Source organism: Mus musculus, chromosome 16, assembly GCF_000001635.26.
Source record: "Mus musculus strain C57BL/6J chromosome 16, GRCm38.p6 C57BL/6J".
NCBI lineage: Eukaryota > Metazoa > Chordata > Mammalia > Rodentia > Muridae > Mus > Mus musculus.
In genome coordinates this window covers 93,918,825-93,942,952 of record NC_000082.6, presented here as the reverse complement: position 1 = coordinate 93,942,952, position 24,128 = coordinate 93,918,825, and the positions used below count along the sequence as shown (strand labels likewise).

The 24,128-nt window shown below is 48.9% G+C and overlaps 1 protein-coding gene and 1 long non-coding RNA gene across 5 annotated transcripts in view; one reads left to right on the top strand and one right to left on the bottom strand.

The window, feature by feature from the left end:
• The window catches only part of Gm31012, a 28,381-nt gene extending 14,770 nt beyond the window's left edge, over positions 1–13,611 (bottom strand). Inside the window, exon 1 of the long non-coding RNA XR_385072.3 lies at positions 13,249–13,611. This is a non-coding gene — a long non-coding RNA (predicted gene, 31012). The remainder of the gene's footprint in view (positions 1–13,248) is intronic.
• Cldn14 (claudin 14) overlaps positions 1–23,922 on the top strand; it is an 89,807-nt gene extending 65,885 nt beyond the window's left edge. Inside the window, exons 2-3 of one of the 4 annotated variants that reach the window (NM_019500.4) lie at positions 548–685; positions 22,916–23,922. In NM_019500.4, coding sequence (NP_062373.3) covers positions 22,997–23,716 — 720 coding nt within the window. In that variant the 5' untranslated portion in view covers positions 548–685; positions 22,916–22,996 and the 3' untranslated portion in view covers positions 23,717–23,922. Of the gene's footprint in view, positions 1–547; positions 686–13,106; positions 13,645–22,915 lie in introns of those variants that run through there. The other 3 variants (XM_006523067.4, NM_001165926.1, NM_001165925.1) reach the window with 3 other exon arrangements.
• Positions 23,923–24,128: the final 206 nt, after the last annotated feature.

Below are 24,128 nucleotides of genomic sequence, written 5' to 3'. Positions count from 1 at the left end.
CACACGTTTTACACCTGGCTCTTCGGACCAGTTCAAGGACTGGTCTGGCAACACAACCTCCGAGGAAGATTGAACACAGAGTTAAAGGTGTTAAGTGTCATAAAGGCTAAAATACACATGTGCACCAACCTCTCACAAATAAACTGGAAATTTTAAAAATAAAAGGAATGCTCTTAAGCAGGTAGGGCCAACCTGCTCAGCGTTACCAAGAAAGCCATGTCCCTACCCTGCCTTGTAACTAGTGGCCCCGGGACCTTTGGTGGGTGTTTCAGCAAGTACTTCCCCCATGTTGGATCACGAGGCCGTGTGCCTTGGGATTCAGCTGCTTGGAGTTTTGTTCCGGGGAGAGTTTCTTCACAGAATGCAGCAACTGACACTGGGTGATGGGTGAACTCCGGGCGCAATGGCTTCTGTCCTCTCCAAGCCTGTCTGTCAAAGAGAAGCAACCCAGGTGGGGGCCTTAAGCCCTGCCCTCCTAACTGGAGGCAACTGTTCCTGAGAGCTTAAGGTCTGGTCCGTTTCAGTTTCTCATGTCTCACCTCTCTAGGGGCTGCATGGCCCAGCGATCTGGACAAAGGCCAAGAAGCCAAAGACTGTTGAAGCCGCAGTCTCCACTCTTCTACTGACGCCAGCGACCACCCAGCCCAGCCAGGCCATATGGCCTCCTGCTTGCCTGATGTATGAGGTGGGTAGCAAGCTTTTCACCCAGAAGAGGACTCCGAGGGATTAATTACTTAAAATCCATAAACATGTATCATTATAATTCTTATTTCAGTTTCTACTCAAAGCTAAAGTGGCCAAAAGGAAAGAAAATGGAGAGCCAAGCTCCCTCTGAAGGCCTCTGAAGGCCTCTGAAGGCCTCTGCCTCTCTGGTATTTCCAGTCTGGTGGGGGACTCTCCCCAGAGTCCTGTGTTTGTTTGACAAAGGGCACATTTGAGGATGAGGAAGCAGAGAGCCCAGCTGAACCCCGGATGAAATTAGATTCTAGGTGTTTCCATGCCTTGCCCCAGCAGGCATGGACATCTCCAGTGAGGCCCAGGGGATGTGTTCAGGCAGCAGGGGTGACACATGTACTTTGGGGGGGGGGACAGGTGTTTTAGGGGACCGGGAAGCTGAGTTAGGATTTGTAAGGTGTCCATCTAAAGGCATTCATTCCCCTGTGGACATTTTCAGAGAGCAACAATTTTCTGTGTGAGGACAAATTAAACAGAGACCTTCCTTCCCTCCACTCCCTCATGAGGGCCCCTCATGAGGGCCCTCAGCAGATGCTTATCTTTGACTCCTCTCTACTCTGAGGCCAAAAACTACTCCCCTCCCCCACCCCTGAGGCTCACTCCAGCATCCCTGTGGTCAGCATGATCCATATGTCTATCCTATCCTTCACCCAATTCTACACAAAATAGACAAACGATCTCCTTCACTTTAAAGTCCCAAGGTACATTCCATCAGCAAGGCTTTCTCTGGGGGGGGGGGGCCCTCCCAAGGTGGCTGACATCCAGAAGTGCCCAACCTGTACAGGTGGGAACAGTAGGAACCCCTCCTATTTAGTCACTGAGAGTCAGGACACAAACAGTGAACACAGCAGCCGTGCCTAGGGCCAGGTTGAGGCAGGACACTACTGTGACATTGTATAAGCCCGAGGTTTTTAAATATTTGTTCAATATTTACTTAGATGAAAGGCCCTGTTCTCTAAATAAACAAATGGAGGGCTTAGCAGGAGGAAAGGCCCCAGGGCAGGTAGCTTCGCCCTCCCCCTGGTCTCCAGAGAACACTTCTCTGGCAAGAATCTGTCCCACCTCTCAGCCAAACAAAAACCTGCACAACTAATGTCGCCCACCTGCAGACAAGGCTTGCTCTGCAGCAGACCCAACAGAGGTCTAACCCTGACTCCAGGTGCTTTCGAATGCCACACTCCTTCCTGGCCCCTCCCCATCCCAAAGAGGTCACTACAGGACTAGACTATCCCATCGCCTCTTGCAGCTGGTTTAGACCCCTCAGCTGGCCCAGTCTGCCTAAAAGATGTGGCTGGGAGTGTACTGGGAGGCCCGTATGCCCGGCTGTTCTTGTAGGGGAAGGCGGTGTGGCTGCTCTGCTCCCACCAGATCTCTCGGGAGCCCCACAACACATTTGACAGGACATGACCTAGAAAGTGCATGAACGTTAGGAGGGATCAGTGGCTCCATCCTGTCTTCCTCCCTTGACACTGCCTTAGAGCTTCCCAGTCACCCCTCCAGCCTTCACAACGCTACTCTTGATATGAAAACCACCCCCTTCCTTAGCCACCCCGTAGCTTGCTGAACCTTGCCTTTGGCTTCTTCTATCATTTCCACAAAGGAAATTTGAACGTCATAGACGCTGGCTTTTGACATGTAGTAATATACTCTGCCTCTTTGGGCAAGAACTAGCACTGGACCACCTTTAACTCACAGCTGTAACTCAAAGCTGACCCTTAGAATCAGAAAGAAAGTTTAGAGTGGAGTATGGAAATGTATTCACAGAAACTTTTGGACTCTTGGAGGATCCGGGCTGAGAGTTCCAAAGTGGGCAAGAAAAGCTGCTTCCAGCTCTCACTGCCTGAGAACACTTAGTGTGAGGTGTGTATGTATGTATATGTGTGTGTGTGTCTATGTGTGTGTATGTGTTTATTCATATGTGTATGTATAAATTATATATAACGTTTAAGAAAACCATTCCTGAAACCAGTGGCATCATAATGAGCCACCACTGCGCAGGCTGGAGTTCATTAGGAGCCAGGTACATCTGTTTACAGTTAGGAGTCCTGTGGCTGCTAACACGCTCCCTCTCATGACACAGGGCCAGGTCAACAACAGACTCTTTTCCTCCTGTTTTGTTTCTATGTTGAAATTAAACACTCAGGCAGTTGCCCTGGGCTTTCTCCATGGAAGTTTTGGGCCCCTAACACACACCTATTTCCCTAACGTTGGAAGGCAGAGACCAATAGACCCATGAAGCCCACTGACCAGCTAGCTTAGCAGAATAGATGGGCTTCCAGTTCAGTGAGAGACCCTGCCTCAGAAACTAAGAAAGACTCCTGACATCGACCTCTGGTGGAGACACCCATATGAACACACCCATATGAACACATACATACACCAACATCCGTATGTACACACACATATCTATGCCACACACACACAAAGAAGGGAAATATTTTGTTGTGATATTGTTATCGGTATCAGTGATTATAACTTAGCATGTTGGAAGTTATTTTTCTTTGAAGAGCTGAACAAAATACGTATTTACTCCATTATTTAAACAAACAAAAATACACAGAAATAGAATTGTTGTTTTATATTGGGGGGTGTGCGTGTGTATGTGTATACCCACATGTGTTGTGTGCCTCTGTGTGCGAATGTATGTGAATGTGTGTCTGTGTGTGTGAGAGTGTGTTTTGTGTGTGTGAGTATATGTGTGTGAATGTGTGTGTGTGAGTGTATAAGTGTGTGAGTGTGTATGGTATGTGTGAGTATATGTGTGTGAATGTGTGCCAGTGAGTGTGTGTTTTGTGTGATAGTGTGTTTTGGGCGTGTGAGGATATGTGTGTGAATGTGTGTGTGGTATAAGTGTGTGAGTGTGTATGGTATGTATGAGTGTGTATGGTATGTGTGAGTGTGTGAGACAGTGTGTGTGTGTGTGTGTGTGTGTGTGTGGGTATGAGTATGTAAGTGTATGTGTGTATGTCTGTGTTGGGCATAAGATCAGGGCTTCTCAGAGGCTAAGCAGAGGCTCTGTATCTCCTAGTCCCCGATTTCTTCTCATTAGATTTGGCATAACTTTGCTCATTTGCTATGGATGTTGTAAGCGCTTCCTCCCAATGTTTGCCCCAGCGCAGTGGAGCTAACTAGAGCTGAGCTGTGACTCTAAGCATATCTCTGGAAGCTTCCAGGTTTTCATTTTCCCCTAAAGCCTACATCATTCAACCAAGGGGGCTATATACACCTGACAGGAGAAAGCTAGGTTTTGAGTCCTGCGAGAGCCAACACGCAGAGTTAACATGGGGCTGGTGTTTAAATTCAACTTACCAGGTTCCTTTACCCTTAGCTTGCCTTTAACAAGTCTGCAAAGGGTAGGCAGAATGGGCCAGAAAACACCACATTTCCATTTAATATTACTCTGTTTCGTTCAAATCAAGCATCGGCCTTTTCTGGTCATTGGTCCGGATCCCTCTGCACAGCCGCCTCTGTCATTCTGTGAAATGCAACTGCTGTGTCCACTCGGGAGTGCAGATAAAAGGAAGCACGTGTTCTCTACCGGCCTTTCGATTCACTTCCTAAATAAGCTCGTGCCTAGCGAGATATTTCGGATAGGCTATAACGCAGAAAAGCAACATGCCACGGCACCTCAAATTATGAAGCTTTAAAGTCTTTTGTTGATTAAAGGGGGCAACAGTATTTTTCCAGAACTTGGCTTTCAGAGTTCCTTTTGGATTCTGAAAGAGCAGATCACAGCGCCACCCAGTGGACATCAGTGGTTTAACGTTGGCGACAAGGAGACAGGTAAAGCCCCATTTAAATGCTATAAATTCACTTTCCATTCATTCATTTTCCCTGTCGTTAGTGGGGTTTTTTTTTATTGTGCCATATCCATAACAGATGGCATGTCACAGTTTAAATTATTTCCTTTATTGTAGACCCTTCATCCAACTGGCGCCTCAGTTTCACCAAGTACAAATTTACTACTTTGTGGGCACCATCCATTCATTTTTCAGGGACAGTTACTTGAATAGCCACCTGGTGTCCAGAGCTTATTGATGCATTGTGTGTTATTCATTGCACATGTCTTTGTTCCATCACATGCAAGCTCTTGATTGTGGTGCACAACACAGCGGGTGTGTGTGTGTGTGTGTGTGTGTGTGTGTGTGTGTGTGATCCATCGGTGTTTGTGCGTTTACAGATCCATCGCTTTGGGGCTTCGCTTGGCCTTAAAGCCCCTACCATTTGGCTGGGGGAGTGTTACTCACCTGACAAGGAAACCCTGACTGCATGTGAGAGTCACCCATAGAATTTCCTAAATGTTCATTCCCCAGAACACACTTCCCAGAAATCTGACATCTAGTCTAGAAGTGAGGCTCACACATTCCAAGGAACCTACTGTGTGCTGGTGTGACCTCTCTCCTGCTTTATGGTCAGATTCATGCCAGGTGTGTAGATGGCATTTGAGTGACTAGGCATTTCTGCTAAATACTTAGTGGGAAACATGATTTAAAAGTTCAGTGGTGGGAGGTGGAGGCAGGAGGTTTAGGAATTGAACTGCCTCCTAAGTGCACAGTGAGTCTGCCTCCTAAGTGCACAGTGCGCTTGAGGCCAGCCTGACCTATTTGAATCGCTGTCTCAAAACATGAAAAAGTAGACAACTTTTATTTCTTATGAGTAAAGTATTTATGGACAGAAAACCTACTACGTGTGTGTGCACAGGTGTGTGTGTGGGTGTGTGTGTGTGAGTTTGTGTGTGTGTGTGTGTGTGTGTGTGTGTGTGTGTACATGACAGTGGGAGCCAGAGGACCATCATGCATATCATTCTTCAGAGGTCATCAACCTTTTGTGAAAATGTTTTTACTAATTCTTTGGTGACTTCATACAAAATATTTTGTACGTGTTTCCCTCCCTCCCCCCTTCCTCCTCTTCTTCATCCTCCTCTTCCTTCTCCTCCTCCTCCTCCCCGTCTCCTTTTTGAAACAGGGTCTCTCACTGACCTGGCCTGCTGCTGGGCTGCAGTGAGCTAGCTACAAGCACACACTACCATACTTGACTTTCTATATAGTCCTAGTGATCTAACTCGGGGACCTGGTACTCTCAAGAAACTACCTAAGAGACAAACAGAAGCCATGATTATCAGCGGGGTCAGCTCCTAAATGCACAGTCAAACGATGTGATCGCTTCTAGAAATCCCAGCCATGCAGTATCACTAGAAATGAATGCAATTAGAACGTGAGAGCCATAGGATTCACACGGTGCCCCAGAAATGCTCAACTCTGCAAACCAGGAGATGGAGGATAGCATCTCCTTGGAATCCCTCTTCTTGGCTGAGTGGACTCTGCCCACTCCAGGACTGAGCCTGGCACTACAGAGTTGTTCTGGCTGTTCCTTGCCTTTATTGCACAAATCCTCACATCTGATTCATAATCCAGATATGATGGTACAAGCCTGTAATCCCAGGAGGTAGAGGCAGGAGGGCCAGAAGTTTAAGGTCATCATCAACTACATAATGAATTTGAGGTTCTCATGAGCTACATGAGGACATGTCATAGTGGATGGATGGATGGATGGATGGATGGATAGATGGATGGATGGATGGATATCACATAGGGAAAAAGTATGGCTGTAAATTTGGACCTGAGAGAATAGAATGTGTTGGGATGTGTCAGTTCTTGGGCGTCTGAGGCTGCACACGTGACCTTATGACTGACAGCAGGTTAGCTGCAGGCTGAGGGTCATATGAGGAAGACTGACTCTGCCTTCCCAAGATCTCATTCACTTGTCCAGCCCTGGCTTTAGACCTGCTGTATGGCTCCTGCATATGGGGCTGTGTGCGAACTCTCAATAAACAGACTTCAAAGGGGGAAGTCTGCGACCAAGCCAAGGCAAATACAACTATGAAAACCTAGCCTGGCTTGCCCCAAGGCGACTCCAAAAGGGAAATAAACACTGTGAATGAACAGGGAGCTCTGATTCTCTGCCTCAACCGGGAAAGCAGCTCTGTTTGCAGCTGGGGCAGGCTCTGGGCTCAGCTCCGTCCTCCTGCTAAGCCTTGGTGACCCTCGGGTTCTGCAACCAGCCTCTGGTGCTGTGAGAACACCCTTCCGTGTGGGGCAGCAGGCCTGATAACTGAGCACCTGGGACGCAGGAAGTCAATGGTGGCTTTGCCAGTGGGGTTCTGTGTCCTGTAAGAAGCCAGAGTTCTGTCTTCAGCCTACACAGAGCTGGAATGACTACCCATTGTCCGTGTCTAGGTGGCTGTTTTTACTTCATCGTGTGTGCTTCACATCGTCACTACAGTAACCAATGTGGAGGTGGACTCCCAGCTCCACATACTGAAATCCTGACTCAGAAAGAGGGATTGAGGCTGCAGATGTGCATGTCACGGGCTCAGACACGCAAGCCTTGGACACATTTACAATCTGAACTCGGGTACTAGTACTGTTTTCCAGCCTTGTTTGTTTCTGGTGTTGTAGTACCCTGACTCACTCCCTCTTGGATAACCCCCTCAGGAACCTATCCCATAATGCAGAAGGGCTGTGCTGTGCAGATGCTATGTGGGAAATGTCCTCAGCATCTGGGCTGTGGTCAGGGGCAGAAGCATGGCAGTGCTGTGAAATCTGCCTTCAACAGCCCTAAAGCAGAGTAAAGGAGGCAGGGTGTGGGTGCAGCCCTGGTGAGCATGGAGCAGGTCAGTCAGGGAGGGAAGCTCCTGTAGTGACTCCCCTCACAGCCCCACCACCTGGAAGTAAGCTTGGGGAATCCTCTTCAGCTCAGTGACATGAGGGGAGGCTGGCTGGGTCAACGGGAAGAGGAGAGAAGGCTCCTTAGACTGGAGAAGAAAGAGCAACTGTCAGAGGGCTGTGAATGAAATAAACGCCAGAGGCGGCAGGCAGCTGCGGGACTTGAAAACGTAAGGTTCTGCAGTGTAGACCTAATTTAAAAAGGACTGGGTTAATGGATGTTTTAGGATTTTGACAGTAACCAAAAAAAAAAAAAAAAAACTTACACCAGAAGAGAAATCTCCTGGGATGGGTGTGGCCTGAGATGGGCGGGGCTACAAGACTGGGCCCCGGGGGAGGTGGGGAGATACACTGAGTTGACTCGTGCCACATTTATGACCTTCCCAGAACCTTGGAATGTCACCTCTTGTGAGCCATTGCAGAAAAACAATGAGATCCACCAGAAGCAAGGACCAAGGTCCCACAGGAGCCACAGGAACTAATGTGGGGGACCTGGGAACAGGGCAGGAGCAAGGGTCCAGAGAGTGAAGGAGGGATAGCGACAGCGCAGCTAGGGTAAAGACCCAGGGAGCCCAGCATGTATTCGTGCCCACTCCCAACAGCAGCGGGTCCTCGGAGCAGAATCCAGTGGAGGCAGTGACTGTTGCTCCCCGGGGTTACTCCCCTCTTCCGCAGATCTTCTAAGTTCGTATCGTAGGATGTAGACTTGGTAAAGTTCTCTAAGCTTCCTCCGGAAGCTAGAGGATTTGTCTGAAGATGTGCAGAGAGGTAGCTCAGAGGCAGAGCACCTCTCTAGCATGTATAAAACCCGGGACTCAATTGTCATCACTATAGAAAAAAAGGGAGAGCTAGAGAGACGACTCAGCCTCAGTGGATAAAGGCACTTGGCTCCGCAAGCCTGGCAACCCAGACGCAATCCCCAGCACCTGTGTAAAGGTGGGGCGAGAACCAACTCCACAGGGCTGTTCCCGCGGAGCTGGTCTCCGATCTTCACAGCCGTCCCCCGCAAATCCCAAAGTAGGAAAGGATGAGCCACAGGTCCATAGAAATATCTTAAGAGCATCTACCTTCTTAGAATTACCCACCCGCCTGCCATGTCCGAGCTATTAATGTGACTACGTCTCTACTTCAGCCACTGGGTGCCTGTGCGCATGCCGGTCCGTGTGTGCATGTCAGCCCGTGTGCGCGTCAGCAGGTGAACGTCCAGGACCTGTGGGCTGGGTCTGCCTTTTGGGCATCCACCCAGTGTCTCTGCTGAGGACCAAGGACTGCGGGATGATGGTATGATGGGATTTTCATGTATGTAATTTCCTGACAAGTTGGTGGGATTCCCACTCTATCCCTGGTCAAGGTCGGCCTCTTGCAGTCATTGGCTTCCAGCTAGACTCTTGTATGTGTGCTGTTCCCACTTTGGGTATAAGGTATAAGGGCAACTGGAAAGCCTAACTTACTTAAAAAACACTTTAAAATGTTGTCAATAGAATTTATATATATACTATATATATATACATACATATACATATATATACTATGGTGTCATATAATATACCATATTCAAATATATGTTATAATATATTTTATAAATCAATAACATATATTTTATATAACAAATATATACTAACCAATAACATATATCTAATAAATATATTATATATTATACACCAGAATCAAATAGGATTTATTCCAGAGGTGCAAAATTGGTTCAATATTTGAAGACCAAGCAGTGTAATCTACCACGGTGGCAACAAGAAAAGACTCAACGTTGTATCAGTTGATGAAGAGAAGTGTTAAAAGTTGGACATCCAGTGAAGGAAATGGGAGCAAAATAAGGACCATCTGTTAGATACCTGCAACAAATGTCACAGTCGGCCTTCAGTGCGTGTAGGCTATATGTCCTCAGACTCACTGACTGTGGGTCAAAGATACTAGGAAAAACTACGTCTCTGTCACCATTCTAGAAAGAACATAGGAGGACTGTGACTGTCCCTGGCCGGTAGAGTGCCAGCTCACTCTCTGCCTCACATGGTCTCTCCCTCCCCTGTTCTTTAGGGACACCTGGCATTGGGTTGAGGCTCCATCTCACTCCTCTGTGATTGCATTGTTTCTTGTTGTTGTTCTTGTTGTTTTCTGTATATAGAGACAGGATCTTTCTGTGTGGCTCTGGGCTAGCCTGGAATCCACCACATAGACCAGGCTGGTTTCAAACTCCTGGGGCAACGCCAGCCTCCCTCATGCTGGGGACAGTCAGGAACCACCATTCCTAGTTCATCATCTCTTAATTGCATCTGCAAAGTCCCTGATCCCAAACAAGGTCACATTCTAAAGTCCTGCATAGATGTGAGTTCAGGGAGGGGGTGTGCACACAAGGACTCGTTGCAGGGGTTCATGGGTAAGGTCTCTGCTTGTCCTGAAGTGGTGGGACCCCAGGTATGGCACAAGTTCTAGGAAGAGGTCAGCCCCAGTCATGTGACTCACCCTCCTACACGTACCACATTCATTTCCGTGCCGTCCGTGTTTTCACAATGGCCCTTACCTTTGACCTTTGGAAGTCCCCAGCCTCTGGCAATGCTGCCCTGTAGCGTGTGTGCCTGTCCCCCGCCTCTGAAGCAGTCCATCTCCTGTTCTTTTATGAGCATATGCTTATTTGTTCATACCCTTTCTTGCTCCAAAACAAGGTTTCAGGCAGATGGCTTTTATTACCAGGCTGCAAGAGAACACTGGGATCCTGTGTCACATCGTCTCCTCGGCAAACACAAACTGCCAGGAAGCCGACACGGAAAGGTCCAAATGCACTTGGCAATTAAAACGACGGGGTCTGTCCAGCTTGCCACTGGGCTCCCGTCCCTGCTCTCCTGACTCAGGGCACACCCAGTCCTGGCTGTTTCTAAGAGCTGGGTGTGTGGCTTCTTATTTTCCGGGTAGCCTCTGAATAGAACTGGGAGATTCCTGGTTAAGCCATAGGCCCCTCTGTGAGGAGATCTCATAGAGGTACCTGGAGTCCTTTAAGGACCAGAACTGTGGCCCAAGATCACATGGATCCCTAACTGGCTTGCTGGAAAAGCTGCAAAAGCTCTTGGCTAATGCTTTATAACCAAACATGGTAAAAGGCACACGGCCTCCTGGTCTAATATAGTAGGGCCCTCCTCGGCTTTAATCTTTATTACCTTATTTACTGAAACTTTTAGAATCATTGGGCTTTGGCTCAAGTCCAGCTCTCTCTCTCCTCTCTCTCTCTCTCTCTCTTTCTTTCTTTCTTTCTCTCTTTCTTTCTTTCTTTCTTTCTTTCTTTCTTTCTTTCTTTCTTGATAATTTATTTATTTCTTATTTCTATGTGCATTTGGTTTTTAGCCTACAAGTATGTCTGTGTGAGAGAGTCAGATCCACTGAAACTTGAGTTACAGACAGTTATGAGCTGTCCTGTGGGTGCCGGGAATTGAACCTGGGTTCTTTGGGAGAGCAGCCAGTGCTCTTAACTGCTGAGCCATGTCTCCAGCCCCCTATCAAAGTCATCTTTATGTCCAGATTTACACATGTATTCACCTGAATGAGAAAGAGAGAGTCTGTGTGTGTGTGTGTGTGTGTGTGTGTGTGTGTTGGGGAAGGGGCAGAGCAGGGTACAAACAAACCTGATTATACACACATAATAAATTGAATAGTCATATAATTCATACTATTCCACTCCCTGTGGGCCCTGATGGTGTCTGAGAGCATCTAACGTGCCTCTGCCTTCCTCCTGGTCCTTGTGCTTACCAGCCTGTAGCAACTGACATATTTTAGAAGTTTGTTGCCCCTGCAAAGTCCTGCCAGCCCCTCAGATGTGACAGGCATGCTGTACAGCTGGGCATAGACAAGGAGAATTGTCAGAACACTCCTTGATAGCTATACATGGGCATACAGCCACTTCCGGACTGGTACCCAGTGCCTGGATACAGGGCCCAATCTCAAAAACCTTTCTCAGAACAGCCATTTTGATGGCTCTAGCAAAGGCTGGCAACTAAGGCAGAGAGGGGCAGCTCAGACCTTGTTTGTAAGGAAGGAAGCCTTGGGTGAGGACAGCCAGACAAGATGGCTGGCACTAATAGCAGCTTCCTCCCGTGCATACACCTCATTAAGCACCATCCACGTGAGGCTGCTTAGATAATTATAAGGCCAGAGGCACACTTGGGGTGTGATGCTGGGTGTTAGCAGACATGTGTGTTGGAGAGCTAGCAATCAGGAGGCAGGGTGTGGAATCAGAGCAGCTGTAGCAGAAGGCCCACCCAGACCAGTCTTTGCAGGGAACCTGGCAGGCTGCTGTGCACTAGGTCTGCAGCAGGCTATGGGCGCTTCAGCCTGTGGGAGTTCACAGGCTGAGTGAGCCTTCCCAAAGCACCAGGCTTCCTGAGAAAGAAGAGGTCTGGATGGGCAGGTCTGTGACCTCCATGAGATCCAGCTGGAAAGCATTTTCTCAATTAGTGATCCAAGGGTGGAAGGCCCATGGTGGGTGGCGCCATCACTGGGCTGGTAGTCCATAAGAAAGCAAACTGAGCAAGCCAGGGGAAGCAAGCCAGTAAGAAACATCCCTCCATGGCCTCTGCATCAGCTCCTACTGCCTAACCTGCTTGAGTTCCAGTCCTGACTTCCTTGGTGATGAACAGCAACATGGAAGTGTAAGCCGAATAAACCCTTTCCTCCCCAACTTGCTTCTTGGTCATGATGTTTGTGCAGGAATAGAAACCCTTACTAAGACAAGGTCACTGCCAGAAGTTCACAGTCACGACCTTAAGCCCTAACGTGGCCCATTCTCCCAGGTTCTCCATTTGGCTCTTGGCCACAGGAAGAGCAGATGGGAGGAGGGTGTTTCCATTCATAACAGAGGGCACAGTATGCCTAGAACACCTTCCTCATGAGCATGGGTACGGACACCTAGCTACTGTCAACTCAATGCTTTTGGATCTCTTCTTTCATATTTATATATAAAATATGTGGCAAAACCTTGCCACACCGAGGACCAGCCGTCTCCACACGCCAAGCCTTGGTTCTCAGGGTGGCACCACCAGGAGCTGATAGGCAGGGCTTGATGAGAGGGGTTTTGTTGAGAGACATTCTCATGAAGAAGATTGTGAGACCCCTTTCCTTTCTGCACAACCATGCCCAGGGCCACCTGCCAACATAGTTTTCTACAGCGTCCCCTCTGAAGTTCCCGTGACTGCAGAGTGCCATGGGACACCTTGGTTCAGTGGCATAGAGGGCAAATGAAATCAACAGAAAGACAACTCAGTGGTTCTCAGCACACCCTGGCATCCCAAAAATCACACTCCAGACACCTGACGGACCTGCAGGCATTCCCGGCCAGGACAGGTCCCTGTGCCACTTTGAGGTCTCCAGGCCGCCATCTCCTACCTACTGAGAAGACTGTCTTCTCCTTTTGACTCTTATCTTCGACTCCTGTTACACCATCCCTCATTCAGTGCTACGACCCTTGACCTACTCAGCGTCATTTCCTACCTACAGACTGCAACAGAGTCATCCCTCAGCCATTATAGCAAAAATGGCCTGAAAGAGAAGTCGCTCCTTTCCCAGAATTCCCTCACAGCCCTCATCAGGATTGGGAAAGCAAATTGCTCAACAAGGAAAAAGTCCACAGCCACATGGGGCCAACCATCAGGTGGACGGCTCGGGGGATGCGTCCCTGTGGCCAGCAGCTGCGGCAAAGGAGTCTGGTGACCAATAGTCAACAGAGCCAGAGCAGGGAGGTCAGAAAAGGCTGACACAGAGCAGTGGGTAGGAGAGATGAGGTTTCACCTACCAGCCACAGGGACCCATTAGACGGCCGTGTGTAGATATCTCTGGCATTCTTGTTCCAAACGCAGATAGGACATTTCCGGTTGGTCTTGAAAGTTTGCCTCAGCAGGGCCACCTTGTAGGGCGCACTGGCTGGTTAATCTTCTAACCAGAGGGCATGTGTGCCCACGCAGGCCCGACTCAGAGACCGTAATTGACCAGACAACTCTCTCTCAAACACACTGGCCTTAGAGCTTCCATTCGGCGAATGAGGCAAAGCCAGAAGACTGTGGTGTCCTTGCTGTGTCTCCGTGGTCTACCTGAGAGCATCAAGGTGGATGGGACTGGAGCTGTTCTGTATGTGAGTGGAGTGGCTGCAGCCGGCAGGCATTTATCTCCAAAGCTGGGCCCTGCCTGTCAGGTGTGTGGGTGGTTGAGTTGAAAGGCAGGTCGGTGGCCTGGCGAAAGTGAACGTTCTCCAAGGGTCCTCGGTCCTGGGTGTGGAGGGGACCCTAAGACGTTGGGGGTAAAGGGCACCCAAGCTGCTGAGGACCTAGGGAGGGCAGGGATGTGGTCCTACAGTATCCGGGCAAAGCTCCCTCTTCGCTTTCTGGGTCTCAATTGAGAGCAAACATGAATGGAGATGCTTGGAGACTGTTTGTCACCTGGGGAGGTGCCATCATTGTCTCTGGCCGCTCTGACTCCTTGTGGGGAACCAGCGTGGTTCAGCACTGTTCATAACTTCTGCCTTGAGAGCATCCTCTTCCTCATGAGAACCTCAACCTAAGCCCCTGAGCCCCAAGCTCAACACAGCCACTTGGGAGGAGGGAATAAGAAGGAGATACGAGAGCTTGATTCCTCTATCTATCTATCCATCCACCCATCATCTCTCTCTCTCTCTCTCTCTGTGTGTGTGTGTGTGTGTGTGTGTGTGTGTGTGTATGATCATGTGTTTGAGTATTTCCCACCTTACTGTTTGAGACAGGCTCTCTCCTTAGCCTAGAGATCACCGGTTAGTGAGCTAGCTGACTAGAGAGTCCAGGGACCCAGCACCTCTCCAGTGCTGGGATTTTAAGCTCTGGCCACCATGCCTGCCTTTTGATGTGAGTTCTGGGCATCAAACTTGGGGCCCTTGAGTTTACACAGCAAACACTTTACTAACTGGGCCATCTCTCCAGTCTTTTGGCTGTCTTTTTTTTTTTTAAGATTTATTTTATGTATATGACTACACTGTCGCTGTACAGATGGTTGTGAGCCATCATGTGATTGCTGGGACCTCTGCTTGCTCCAGCCCCACTCGCTTTGGCCCAAAGATTTAGTTATTGTTATATGTAAATACACTGTAGCTGTCTTCAGACACACCAGAAGAGGGCGTCAGATCTCATTACGGATGGTTGTGAGCCACCATGTGGTTGATGGGATTTGAACTCAGGACCTCTGGAAGAGCAGTCGGTGATCTTACCTGCTGAGCCATCTCTCCAGCCCCTTAGCTGTCTCTTAATAAAGGTAAAAAATAGCACAAAGAGGGAAAAATCCTATGCAATTGTATTTAAAACCCTCAACTATCTTAAGCCCCATATCCTCAGCAGGAGCCATAGTAGTCCCAAGGCAGGACCCTGAGCAAAAGAGAAAGAGAATTGTGATTAGCATCTTGAGAGGGTCTCCAGACCTGGGAGATATTTGGGACCGAGAGGTTTAACTCTTATACTTCTGAAGGTCTAAATCTTTTTGGTCCTGGGTTTAGATTTGAAGTTGGCAAACTAGAGGGTCACCCATGATACCAGACCCAAGGTCTTTCTACCTGGATCTGAAACAGCCTGTGAGCTCAGAGCTTCTTTGTCCTTATCTATCGAAATGATCAAACCTCATCCCCGTGCTCCCTGAATCTTCCAGTGTGCTCTAAACTGGGCTTGCAGGTTTTTATTGTATTATCTCAGCATCTTACTCACAGCCGAGAAAGCCTCTGCCTCAGGGTGGTAATGTGAGTCACGGAGATGGAGCAGTTTGCCTGTGATCACTCAGGGTAGGAGGCAGTGCCCGTCTCTGCCCTTATCTGGATGCCTGTAATCCACCAATTGTAGAGGCTTACTGTATTTTACTTTCTTATCTGTGCAATGGGATCAATGTCTCATGAGACATCTTCAGGAACACACACACACACACACACACATACACACACATACACACATACACACATATACACACATATACACACACATACACACACACACACACACAGAAAGGAAAGGAAAGGAAAGGAAAGGAAAGGAAAGGAAAGGAAAGGAAAGGAAAGGAAAGGAAAGGAAAGGAAAGGAAAGGAAAGGAAAGGAAAGGAAAGGAAAGGAAAGGAAATCTTCCCTTGGGTGCCACGAGAATATCACTGTCCTGGCGACTTTTCTAGTTGCTGTGACCAAAGCAATTCAAGGGGAAAAAAAAACATTGAGGTTTGAGGCAGAAGAGCCATTGCAGCAGGGACATGAGACACATGGACACACGGACACACCCACAGTCAGAAGGAAGAGACTGACTGTGCTGCCCGCTCCCTTGCTCCTTTCCAGTCAGTCCGTGCTCCCAACCCCTGGGACAGTGCTCCCAATGTTGACTGTGAATCTTCCTCCCTCAGCTAACTCCCTCGAAGAAATATCCAGAACTTTCTTTCCAATGTTGGTTTCTGGGGCAAACTAGAGGGTCACCATGATACCAGACCCAAGTTGACAACAGTCACTTCCATTTTTAAAAATATTTATTCACTGAGGACAGGTCGTACATGTGGAGGTCAGAGGCCAACTTCCAGGGGGTCGGTTCTCACCTTTTACTCTGTTAAGGCAAGAACTGTCTTGTTTCTGATGCTGCACTGTGTTCTCCAGCTAGCTGGATCAGGAGCTTCTCCTGACTCTCCCTCCCATCTTGTCGTAAAAACACTGGGATTACAGATGCAGGGTTCCACATACAGATGCTTGTGGGCCCCAAGCATCGGACTCTGTATAGTCCTCAGGCATATACAGCTAGTGTTTCTATCCTTTAAGCTGTATCTCCAGCCCTAGTGTGTATGAGCGTGTGTGTGTGTGTGTGTGTGTGTGTGTGTGCGCGCGCGCGCGCGCGCGCGCGCGCGACCGCATGCATGCCTACATGCGTATAGATAAAAATCAATGAAATTGAGTATGTTCATCGGTTTTCTTTAAATCATTTTCTTGCCCTACATCAGAAAAGATCCTCCGTGGTGCAGAAATATCAAAGTCAGCCTTGTACCAGTGCCTTCTTGAGACCCAGGCCATGTATCTTGCCAGCTCAGGAGTGATTCTTGGAGCTCTTCACTCAGCTCCTTCCGCTTGGTCTGTGTATTTCTTATTCAGGCTGTGAGTCTCCACAGAGTTTGCGGGACATGTGGCTGCCAGGACCATGAGCTTTGGGGGGGGGGGGTGATCAGCCAACAGCAACAGCAATGGGGAACTTCCACCAGAGCCATTTGATGGTGGCTGCAAACACAGGCTGCCTCTCCCGTTTTTGCCTGTTGGGTGACTATGAAGGAAGGGAGAGCGGGCTGCAGCTGCACTCCCAATAGGTAGGCTGTCACAGGGACCCCATAGTTTCTCTGTGACAAGAGAGATGTGGAAACTATGCTTAGGAGCCCAGGCCTGCTTTCACTGGCTGCTGCTCCTGGGCTCAGGAGACAAGCATCAGTTTTGTTTTTGAAAGGCTCCTCTTTGGACTCTATTCACAGAGGTATCCAGGTTACACTTAAGAAAAAATAAGCATATGAAACCATATTTTTGTACCACAGAACACTGCCAGAGAGTCCCCTGCTTCTTTCAAACTCCTAGCCAGATGTTTTCGTCTGTTTAATAGGGGAAAACCCAGCGCCCAGTTCCTGGGTCCACCGTCACAAGCAGGGTTGTGTGCCCAGCGTGTGTGGCCTGTTCCAAGGAGCCAGCCAACCCTGAAGTGCTCACTTAGCTGTGAACACTGCTGGTCGCTGCTACCATCTTGAAATACCCAATGCTTTCTGAACAAGGGTCTGTGTTTTTATTTGAAATGCTCTCCGCTTGGAAGCAGGCAAGGATGACCTCTAGCATCCAGGGTGCCTCAGAGACTGTGCATGGCTTGATCACAGCATACATCTGACAGACAAGCCACAGGGCCACATGTTAGCTTCTCTCTGCACCCGTGAATCCTCATCACATACAGCCTAAAATCTTATCACCCACCCAGTCCACTCTTAACTTCTAAACGTGTAAAAAGTACAGACAGGATTGGTTGTAGCTCAGTTTGTAGAGTGCTTGACCAGCATGCATGGCCCTAGGTGTGAGGTCCAGCACCCCACAAAGTAGGTGTGGCACTGCACACCTGTCACGCCCAAACTCAGGAAGTAGAGGCAAGAGGATCAGAAGTTCAAGGACATCTTAGGTTACAAATCAAATTTAAGCCCAGCCTGGGCTCTGTGAGCCTGTCACAAGATTAACCTTAACTTAATTAATTGAAAATTAAAAGTATATATATCATAGTATCACTGGCTGGTAAAGTGCTCGCCTAACATGCTCCGAGGTTTGATCTTCTGCACCACATAAGGCAGGCATGTAAGCCCTGTCTGCCATCCCAGCACTGTCCTTCGATCCCAGCACTGTCCTGCAATCCCAGCACTGTCCTTCGATCCCAGCACTGTCCTGCGATCCCAGCACTGTCCTGCGATCCCAGCACTGTCCTTCGATCCCAGCACTGTCCTGCGGCCCCAGCACTGTGCCTAGAGTAAGGGGGTCAGAAGTTCATCCTTCACTGCAGAGTAAATTTGAGGTCAACCTGAGCTATGTGAACTATGACCCTTCCAAAAAAAAAAAAGGAAGGAAGGAAGGAAGGAAGGAAGGAAGGAAGGAAGGAAGGAAGGAAAAACAAAGAAAAAGAACAACTCCCTACCTCTTTAAATGTTAACCAAACATTAGGGCGAGGACATAAAAATAACATTGGACCAGATAGCTGGACATCCAGAGTCACCCATCTCAGCCACAGTCCTGCAACGTTCCATTGCCCCCTGTCCTCACGTTCCATTTGTCCAGAGGCCCAAGGCCACCAGTCCCACCATTAATTAGTCTCTCACTGGGAAGCCAAACTGTGGGTACATCCCAAGCTCCTTGAGCACCCACGCTCTTCCTCTCAGCCGCAGTCACAGTGCTCCCTCCTCTTTGCCCGCTCCCCTCCCCCCTCCCCGTCAGCCCAGTCGCTTAATCACTTTAAAGTTCAGTTTTTCCCACCCACAAATGAGAATAGCAAAATAACAAAATTGTAGATTGCCTAAGAATCCCCCGTTGACGGAAGGAAGCATTAGCGCTAATGTGTCTGAGCACAGGAGCGCTCAGCGCACTACTGCCTTAGGAGTAACAACAGCCTGTCTGAGCATGAGGAGGCTTCGAACACCCGGACTCAAGCTGCACTTGCTGAGGGTGACTTTGAAACAATTTCCACAATATTTTACTTATCATCGGTAAATCTTTGCCTTACATTTTATTTGGCACCACGTTTGTAACCGTGGCCAATGTTCCCTAGTGCAGTGTTCAAATGAATAACGTTCAGAGGTTCACAGAATTTACAAACCGACTGTGCTGTCTTATCCCTGGAGATTTCCAGCCGGGCTGTGACAGTGTCTAGTGCCTTGGTTTGGGGTTTCTCTTCCCCCTCCCTTCCACCCACCTGTCTGTCTGTCTTAGTCTGGGTCCTGACTAAAGGGGGCCCACTGAGTTCTAGTATATTTCCAAGATAAAGATCCGGCAGCTGCTGAGCCACCTCACCCACACCTGGCCCACGCCCCTAATTTGGGTTTTTATGATCTATGAAACCAAGACATGTTGACTTAAGAAAACTGACAGTAATTCAGACACTGTCAAGGGGCCAGAGCGGGGACTGGAAAGGAGGCTTACTGGCCGAGAGCACCTACTGTTTTTATAGATGCCTCCAGCACCCACATCAGGGGTATACAGTTATGTAACTTTAGGGATCCGACCCCCTGTGACCTCTATGGGCAACACACACACATACACACACACACGCACACACACATATATATATATACACACATACACACACACACACATACACACACACACACATACACACACACATACACACATACACACACACACACACATACACACACATACACACACACACACGTCTCAGCAGCTTTTCAGGGATGGGTGCAGGCAACAAGCCCAACACAGACCTTAGTCTCAAAATCATCGTGGATTAAGCGCTCTCTCTCTCTCTCGCTCTCTCTCTCTCTCTCTCTCTCTCTCTCTCTCTAACATAGAGACATCTAGCCATTTGATGCCTGTGTGGGCCAGTTAGGGAGAGCTTGCCTTTGACCTTCAGGTACACGGGGAATTTTCCAGATGGGTCTCCTCATTTTCAGTCTTCTACGTTTAGGGACATGAAGGTAGAGGCTGTTTTGTATAGACCAGTGACAAGCACGAAGCCACCAAATTTCCAGTGCCCTGATCTAGAGAAGACTCACTCTTGTTTTTAGACTTGAGTGTGTCTCTCTAACTTCCTGAGCTGAGTGGACAGTGGACAGGGCTGGGGGAGGGGGTGGCTAAGCTATGGATGCATAACAAAGCAGAGATTGGTTCTAAAAGTCTGGGACCTAGGCTCCCCAGGGCTGCTCCTCCTGAGGGCTGAGGGTTGGCCTGCCCCCACTTTCTCCCCAAACTTTTAGAACATTCTGGGCTTCTTGCTGAGTCATTCCAAACTCTGCCTCAGTCCTCAGGGACTTTGTAAGACACTAATTCGGTTTAGGGACCTGGCCTTCCCCAGTGTGTCCCTGTCCACATGTGTAATCTTCCTACTTCCAAAGAGGGTGACATTCTGAGGTACTAGGAGTTAGGACTTCGATATATCTTGGGGGGTGAGGGATATAGTTCCACTCATAGCACCTTCTTTAGAAAGCTTTCTCCCTTAAAAAGACAAACAAAACGCCGGATGTGGTGGCACACACCTTTAATCCCAGCACTTGGGAGGCAGAGGCAGGCAGATTTCTGAGTTCCAGGCCAGCCTGGTCTACAGAGTGAGTTCCAGGAAACCCAGGAGAAACCCTGTCTCAAAAAACCAAAACAAACAAACAAAACAAAAAACAAAAGCAAAAGCAAACAGCTATTAGTATTTAATAATCATTTAACACTAAAAAAATGCTTGCATTGATCAGGGGAATATATACTTTTTCTTTTAGTTTTCTTTGTTCTTATACTTTGTCCTTATACTTTGTCCTTATAGGGCAGACTTTTGAAAAATGAAAAATAACCTAGAAAACCTACACCACTAAGAAAAAAATGCTATGAAAATTGAGTTTCGCCGGGCATGGAGGCACACGCCTTTAATCCCAGCACTTGGGAGGCAGAGGCAGGTGGATTTCTGAGTTCGAGGCCAGCCTGGTCTACAGAGTGAGTTCCAGGACAGCCAGGGCTACACAGAGAAACCCTGTCTCGAAAAACAAAAACAAAAACAACAACAACAACAAAAAATTGAGTTTCTTTTCTAAACTGAAATTCAGTTATTTCATCTTAAAATGTTGATCTGCACTTTTAAAATTACTTATTAAGTTAGTGTATTACACGTGTGTGTGTGCACATATGTGTGGGGCGCATGCAGTTAGAGGTCAGAGGACAACTTGAAGGAGTTGGTTCTTTCCTTCCACCATTTAGATCCCAGGGATCGAACTCAGGTCTGTCGGGCATAGCAGCAAGCACCTTTGCCCACTGAGCTAGCTTGCCAGCCCTAATCTGTATTTGTAAAGAACTTAAATAGTGAGAAGATGCCTCCAGAGAAAGGCTGAGAGTTCCAGTGATCCAGATGGCTTTCTGTGGTCTTCACTGAGTCTGCAGGCTCTCGCTGCACCTCACCAAAGCAGAAGTGACCTCTGCAGGTTTTGTGCCTCAAACCGTGGTTTTTATCTAACCAACATTCGCTTTCTTCTTAGGAAAATGTGTTTTCTTTACTCGTCACTCATGTACCTAGATGGAGTTAAGCTACAATGGGTCATTTTAATGTGTGACTTAGGAGAGGACATCGACTACTTTTCCTGATTAGCACAGTGCACACTATCAGGTCACTTAGTTCCGGTTGCATAATTACCTGCCTGTGATTCTCACAGACTGTATGTGTGTGAGACTGAATGGCTTTGGAAGTCCTGTCAATTTAAACTGCCAATGCCTGCCTGCCAGGCTAATAGGTACTTAAAGTTAGAGAGTATGGAACTGTAATGACTGTCTCTAAAACTCTTCAGGGTGCAGGAAAGCCACCCCCAACACACACACATACACACATACACACACACATACACACACATACACACACACACACACACACACCACCCCTGCAAGACCCAACACCTTCACCTTGTAGATGCTGCCCCACCCACCTGGCCCGCTGAGGGCTTTTCGAACATTTGTCTTGGACTCCCATCTCTCTAGCAAATGTTTTCCACAGTTGTACACATGCCTGCAAGGGGGGAGGGGGACATGGGAGAAACAGTAGCCCACAGGGAATGCCAAAGTCAGCCCAGTGCATGCTAGCAGGGCCTTCCTATGCAAACACAGTGAAGGATAGAGCCTTCTGCAACATTGTGGCCAGGAGGGTTGGGGCTGGGGTTAAGCAGTTTTCAAGGAGACACTTTCATTTAATGTGTTTTCTAGTGAATGAATGGCTTATAAGCGAGAAGCAAAGTCAGGAAGTATTGCTTGATGCTGCTGCTATGGGGGGGAGGGGAGGGGGGAGGAAGCTGGAGGGGGAGGTTTGAAGCTCATTAACACTTCTTAAATTAGAAAATCCTTAACTTAAAAATAGCAAAACCTAGTGATTTCTAAAATTAGCTCCCCTTGCTTTCCATAAATACACTTAGACCTCCCCAGACTGGTCCACCACCAAGCCTTGTGGGCTCCTGTCAAGCCTTCCGACAGTCTTTAATGGGTAACCTTGAAAAGGAAAGTTTGGGGCAGCCTAGAATTCAGGTCAGGAATCAGCCAGGGGGCCCAATGTAAGCCTGGACCTTTCACTCTTCGGACTCTGTCGAGGTGGAGAAGCTGGGGACTGTCCTGACTTGCTTGAGAGGGTCCCCTACGCTGGGCAGTCTCTGTAACTAAGAAAGCAGGCTGAGCCCTGGCTTACACTCCTGTCAGATGCATTAAGCATCTGGCCACTTGGAATCCTGTCCCTGGGCAGGAGTCAGCAAGCTTGATGTCACATCAGGCCTGAATTCCAAAACAGCCCCTGACCTGCCTCTGAGGTGCCAGAGAAAGTCGCCCCCTTACAGACACAGCCCCCAAGGCCATTCTCTAAGTCACAACAGGTACACACCCTAACTAACGCATGTCAGTCCAAGCTGTGTGGAAGGAAGGTTGAGGTGTAACAGAAAAACCTGAGTGTACATATAAGGTAGAACTCCCTCTGTGTGCTTTCCCTAAGTCGTAGGTCCCGGAGACATCGAGAATGGGAGCTCTGGGGTCTCCAGGAAGCACAGGCTGCTGGGACCTGCATCCTCTCATCCAGCTCTGTCCTTCCACCCTGAGGAGCCTCCATTTTTTTTTTTTCAGGACATGTTAATTATCATAGGAACTGCCTATGGAAAAGTGTTTTGGTGACAGAAATAAAGGCATCGAGATAATATTTAACCCAGTTCCCTTTTCTTGCCCTCCCTCTCCTCCTGGCTTTATTAGGCTTCCTGCGGGCACCTAAGGACCAGATCCATCCCTGGGGACCTGGGCACTGCTCAGCGCGGCTAGCAGGGGCCCTTAGCCATGGCCAGCACAGCGGTCCAGCTCCTAGGCTTCCTGCTTAGCTTCCTGGGCATGGTAGGAACGCTCATCACCACCATCCTGCCACACTGGCGGAGGACGGCCCATGTGGGCACCAACATCCTGACTGCCGTATCCTACCTGAAGGGACTGTGGATGGAATGTGTGTGGCACAGCACAGGCATCTACCAGTGTCAGATCTACCGCTCACTGCTGGCGCTGCCCCGGGACTTGCAGGCCGCCCGGGCGCTCATGGTCATCTCCTGCCTGTTGTCGGGCATGGCCTGCGCCTGCGCAGTAGTGGGCATGAAGTGCACACGCTGCGCCAAAGGCACACCCGCCAAGACCACCTTTGCAGTGCTGGGGGGCGCGCTCTTCCTGCTGGCCGGCCTGCTGTGCATGGTGGCCGTGTCCTGGACCACGAATGACGTGGTGCAGAATTTTTATAACCCGCTGCTGCCCAGTGGCATGAAGTTTGAAATCGGCCAGGCCCTGTACCTGGGCTTCATCTCCTCATCCCTGTCTCTCATCGGGGGCACCCTGCTCTGCTTATCCTGCCAGGACGAGGCCCCCTACAGACCCTACCCGCCCCAGTCCAGGGCCGGAGCTACCACCACGGCTACCGCCCCTGCCTACCGCCCACCAGCGGCCTACAAGGACAACCGTGCCCCCTCGGTGACCTCAGCCGCGCACAGTGGGTACAGGCTGAATGACTACGTGTGAGTTCCTTCCCCGGGCTTCTGCCAGGGATGCTGGGCCCCAAAGGACCAATGATGGATGTGGGAAGGATGCAGAGAGCAAGCCCGGAACACAGGGAAGGAGGTGCTCTTCAAAGCAAAGACTTCTAAAAAGTGCTGGTTTTTTATTTATTATATGTATTTATGCGGGTGGCTTAATAAGAGCTCAATAAAGAGTGTCTTGGAAGCGTGGCCCATCCATCGGGTTGGTTTGTCTCACGGGAACAAGCCGCGTGGAGGTGGTCTGTGAGGCGGGCAGCAGTAGCTCCTGCTGCATCTTCAAGGTGTGGAAAGCCTCATCTGAGTCCTGGGGATTTGGAGTATCCTGGTTATGCAGCCAAACTAAGGACCAGGAGCCCTGACCTTGACACTGAATCACTAGCATCCACTAGTGCATG